Source organism: Pan paniscus, chromosome 5, assembly GCF_029289425.2.
Source record: "Pan paniscus chromosome 5, NHGRI_mPanPan1-v2.0_pri, whole genome shotgun sequence".
NCBI lineage: Eukaryota > Metazoa > Chordata > Mammalia > Primates > Hominidae > Pan > Pan paniscus.
This window is the reverse complement of record NC_073254.2, coordinates 85,819,893-85,825,454: the sequence shown is the minus strand read 5'-3', so window position 1 is coordinate 85,825,454 and position 5,562 is coordinate 85,819,893. Positions and strand designations below refer to the sequence as shown.

Below are 5,562 nucleotides of genomic sequence, written 5' to 3'. Positions count from 1 at the left end.
ACTACTGATAAAAGTGTAGCAATAGATACAAGTTCATACATTTATTTTTGTATTAATACCTGTAGATATGTACTGGTATGTAATCTCTTATTTTTTGTATTTTAATGAAAACAGAAAACATAATATTTATTCTTAATTTTTACAGAAAAAAGAGAATTTACATATTGAATATTCTAGGTAAATTTTATATTAATAAAACAAAAATTTTAATATATCAATAAATGTATTTGGGTAATATTGCCTCCTACTCATTTAAATATGTATTTATATGATTTATATTTTCCATTATGTTTTTATAACATTATGCATATATTAATGTTTTATTTTGTAATGTATTTACAGAACACTGTCCTATATACAAAGTATTTTAACACTAATTTTTTCATTTGATACTTAAAATAGTCTTGTGATTTGGACAGTACTGGTACAATTATCCCAGTTTTACAACTGGTACAGATAACTTGGCCAAGGTCATTCAGCCACTAAGAGTCAATTAGTTCAAATATCTAGTAGGTGATTGAACTAAAATTAAAGTTCATAGTTTTTATTTTCTAGCGAATAATTATTTTAAATAAAGGACTCAGCCACTCTAAAATAATGCATGGATTGGTTTTGTACCATTGTATTAGAACAAAGAAAATACATCTCTGTATTCTCTGCAAAGATTCAACAAAACAGGTTTGTCCTTTCCTTTGCTTTTCTTTTTAGGGAAGTGTAGTGGATTTATTCTTTTTGTTTGTTTGATTTATGTTCTATCAATAAATGAGCATCTAAAACTTTTATTGGAAGAGCCATAGTGTTAGTGGTTGAATTTCCCCAGTATCAGATCAATTAGACATGCATAGATTTAAAGCAAAGCTTGGAACAATGTTCGCATGTGACCCATATGTTTCTACACATTTGCTAAAGAGGTTTGAAAATTGGTAAAAAAGATATCCTATTAATAAAAGTTAATATTTTTCAAACCAATATTAGCTGGCATTGCACTGATGGCTATGGAGCCATTGTTCTCAAACTTTTTTGTTCCAAGGAATCGAAAGACATTTTGATCAGGAGGGTTTTATCCAGTAATGTGATAAATATTTAACAACAGGCTCTCGGGGAAGAAATGGGTGAACAAACCTTATTTGCTGTATTTACTGATTGTTGTGATGTCAATACTTCTACCATTTTCAATGTCAGACTACCAATGTGATATCACTGAACAAACAATTGGAAAGACATGTGCACAATTAGCTCTCACAAGCCCAGGAAAGCTAGTTCCAGCACACCACTGGTTATATCTATGGATCGTTACCATAAAATAAATTAAATCAGAATGTTTAAAAATAATTATAAATGAATTCATTTTAAAATAACAATAATCTATCTATTAACAAAAGTAACATGATCTTGATAAAAAATAATATTTTCCAAACAACAACAAAAAATGTTATAGGGAGAACTGCCCTTGTTTTACATATTCTCAAATTACTTTAATATACAACTTAATAGAAGACTGCTGGATCTTCATATCTGAGAAAGCATTCAATCTGGTGTAAAATCACTTTAAGTGTCCAGTGGAAAACTGCACTATAGATCTGTGACAGACAGAAACAAAAAAAAGAGAACATCTTAGTATTACGAAGATACCTGATCTCACAGACCCACAGAATAGGTTTTGAAGACTCACTGGAATCCTTGCATCACACTTTGAAAAAATGCTACTAAAGTGAAATAGTTGGAACCAAAAAATGGCCTATGTTGAAATTATCTGAATAAAAGGAAAGCAAGTCACCATGACTGTGATTTTTCTTCTCTGAGAAAAACAGGTGGTAGCATTCCAGGACTTTTCTGTAGTTCAGCTAAAGACAGGGTCCTTGTCACACGGCCACGAGAAATTAGGCTTGCAGACAATTTGAAGGGTAAGGCAGGGTTTTATTGGGTGAAAAGGAAGAAAAGAGGAAACAGAGACTGTTACTAAAGCCAGAGTATGTGTTTCTCTGCCAGTGGGTTTCGAGCCTCACAGATTGAATTCCAAGTTCCACCCAAGAAAAGGAGGGGCCGGGATCCTCCCCACTGCAAAGGATGTAAAGTTCTGTGGCTCCACCCCTATGTGAACTCTTCCCAGTGCGCAGGCTGGTTGGAGTTTCTCTGGGAACCTCTTCCCACCTGGCTGTCTCAGTAGGAGAGAGAGAGAGACAGAGAAACCATGAGGCAGTAGGAGAGAGAGAGAGACAGGGAAACCATGAGGCACTATACTAATGGTATAGTTTATAGATCGTAAAATTCACCGGGCAATCTGTGATCTTCTGAGCAAGGTCCAGACAAAGTGAAGAGCCGAAACAAATCGAGATTTTAAAATATATGAATTTATTAATATTGTCCTACTTTTCTGTGCCTCCACATTTGTAGGAGGTATACTGATGATCATCTACATATGTAGAAAGTCCTATGGAATCTACAAAAAAGTTATTAAAACGATTGCGTTTTGCAAAGTTGCAGTCAATTGGGTCAATATGAAAATACAATTGTATTTCTATATGTTAGAAATTAAGAATCAAATTGAAAATTTTAAATGTACGGTATTATAAAGCATTCAAATAATTAGGGACAAATCTGAGGAAAGATGTGCATTCTCTGTGTACTGAAACACTGGAATATTGCTGAAACTAATGTTAAATGATTTAAATATATGGGGATAGATACTGTGTTTATTGTTTGGGAGATTCAATAATGTTAAGAATTCAGTTCTCTGAAAATTGGTCTCTGTATTCAACACAATCTGAAAATAAGTTTCAGAATCCGTGGACATGGCGAACCAGGTTATGAAGTGCAAGGCTGCAGTTGCTTGGGAGGCTGGAAAGCCTCTCTCCATAGAGGAGATAGAGGTGGCACCCCCAAAGGCTCATGAAGTTCGAATCAAGATCATTGCCACTGCGGTTTGCCACACCGACGCCTATACCCTGAGGGGAGCTGATCCTGAGGGTTGTTTTCCAGTGATCTTGGGACATGAAGGTGCTGGAATTGAGGAAAGTGTTGGCGAGGGAGTTACTAAGCTGAAGGCGGGTGACACTGTCATCCCACTTTACATCCCACAGTATGGAGAATGCAAATTTTGTCTAAATCCTAAAACTAACCTTTGCCAGAAGATAAGAGTCACTCAAGGGAAAGATTTAATGCCAGATGGTACCAGCAGATTTACTTGCAAAGGAAAGACAATTTTGCATTACATGGGAACCAGCACATTTTCTGAATACACAGTTGTAGCTGATATCTCTGTTGCTAAAATAGATCCTTTAGCACCTTTGGATAAACTCTGCCTTCTAGGTTGTGGCATTTCAGCTGGTGATGGTGCTGCTGTGAACACTGCCAAGGTGGAGCCTGGCTCTGTTTGTGCCGTCTTTGGTCTGGGAGGAGTTGGATTGGCAGTTATCATGGGCTGTAAAGTGGCTGGTGCATCCCGGACCATTGGTGTGGACATCAATAAAGATAAATTTGCAAGGGCCAAAGAGTTTGGAGCCACTGAATGTATTAACCCTCAGGGTTTTAGTAAACCCATCCAGGAAGGGCTCATTGAAATGACTGATGGAGGAGTGGACTATTCCTTTGAATGTATTGGTAATGTGAAGGTCATGAGAGCAGCACTTGAGGCTTATCACAAGGGCTGGGGAATCAGCGTGGTGGTTGGAGTAGCTGCTTCAGGTGAAGAAATTGCCACTCGTCCATTCCAGCTGGTAACAGGTCGCACATGGAAAGGAACTGCCTTTGGAGGATGGAAGAGTGTAGAAAGTGTCCCAAAGTTGGTGTCTGAATATATGTCCAAAAAATAAAAGTTGATGAATTTGTGACTCACAGTCTGTCTTTTGATGAAATTAACAAAGCCTTTCAACTGATGCATTCTGGAAAGAGCATTCGAACTGTTGTAAAGATTTAATTCAAAAGAGAAAAATAATGTCCAACCTGTCGTGATGTGATGGGAACAGCTTAACAGGCAGGGAGAAGCGCCTCCAAACTCACAGCCTCGTAGAGCTTCGCAGCTACCCCAGAGAATAGTGTTATGTGTGTAATTCATGAATCTCTATAATCAACGACAAGGATAATTCAGTCATGGATCTGTTTTCTGGACGCTCCTCCACATAAATAATTGCTAGCTTATTAAGGAATATTTTAACATAATAAAAGTAATTTCTACATTTGTGTAGAAATTGTCTTTGTTTTATGCTGTAATCATTGTCATGGTTTGTCCGCCCATTATCTTCATTCTGTAAGGGAAATGTAAAGGAAGCGGGCAGTGGTGGGTGTCTGAAACCTCAGAAACATTCGTTGAACTTTTAAGGGTCTCAGTCCCGTTGATTAAAGAACAGATCCTAGCCATCAGTGACAAAGTTAATCAGGAGCCAAGTCTGCTTCTGTGATATTATCTTGAAGGGAGGTACTGTGCCTTGTTCATGCCTGTACCCCAAATTCCTAGTATGGCATCTGCCCCTCAGGGGGCACTAAAATGTATTATTGAAACAGCATTCTGGACTTAAATAGGTGTATGTGTGTGTTGGTTGTGGCTGTACTATTTCTAGTATAGTGAATTACATACTGAATATCCAAGTTCTCAGCACCTACTTTTGTCAAATCTTAACATTTTGCCACTTCCACATCACATTGCCATTCCTCCCCTCCAGAGGTAACAATTATCCAAAATTTGATGTTTGTCATTCCTGTGTTGTTGTACTTTCACTGTGTATAACCTAAACCATCTACTCTTTAGTACTGTTTTATATATTTTTAAGCCTTATACTTTCTCATTCTACAGCTTTTCTTTTTTCACTCATTATTGTATAATTATATGTGAAGCTTTCATTCATTAATTTTAGTACTGTGTAGCAGTGTTCAATTACGCGAACTATCTTAATTCATCTGTTCTCCAGTTGAAGGCATGAAGTTGTTGCCAGTTTCTGTATTACAACACTGTAGTGGAACATTCTTCTGCATTGGGCTCACTGCATTAGTTACTTAAGATGTGTATCACAGAATAAACACATTTAGCCTTATAGACATTGCCAAATTTATCTTCAAAGTAAATGTGAGTTTTTGTGAATTACGTGAGTATGGAATGGTGTTTTATTATGAGTTTAGTTTGCATTTTCCACAATTACTCATTAAATCCTTCATTCTAATGGACATTCTATTGTGAAGAACCTGTTCATATCCTGTGCCCACCTTTGTATTGAATTATTTCTCTTTCTCTGAATAATTTTTAGGAGTTCTTTTATTCTAGACATAAATCATTTGTCAGTTTTATATGTTGCAAATATCTTCTAGTCTATCTTGTGACTTTTCTTTTTACTTTACGGTATTTTGTTGAATAAAGTTTTAATGTAGTCAAATAAAGAAAATAAGTTTCAGCAGTTTTTTTTTGTAGAAATTGACAAGCTGATTCAAATATTGATATGGAAATGCAAGGACTAAGAATACCAAAACAACTTTGAAAATGAACAACAAATTTAAATGACTTATGCTTTCTAATTCCAAGAAAACTTAGTTTCAATAAAACTACACTAATTAAGACTGTGATATTTACATAAA

At 35.9% G+C, this 5,562-nt stretch overlaps 1 protein-coding gene across 1 annotated transcript; it reads left to right on the top strand.

The window, feature by feature from the left end:
• Positions 1-1,107: 1,107 nt before the first annotated feature.
• On the top strand, positions 1,108-5,182 carry LOC134730598 (alcohol dehydrogenase class-3-like). The gene has a single exon (XM_063605372.1). It carries the CDS (start codon positions 2,793-2,795, stop codon positions 3,810-3,812), a length of 1,020 nt encoding a protein of 339 aa, XP_063461442.1. The 5' UTR covers positions 1,108-2,792; the 3' UTR covers positions 3,813-5,182.
• The last annotated feature ends 380 nt before the right edge of the window (positions 5,183-5,562 follow it).

Excerpts from the sequence above, each read along its gene's own strand:
- LOC134730598 (XM_063605372.1), top strand. The coding sequence starts at position 2,793 with ATGGCGAACCAGGTTATGAAGTGCAAGGCTGCAGTTGCTTGGGAGGCT.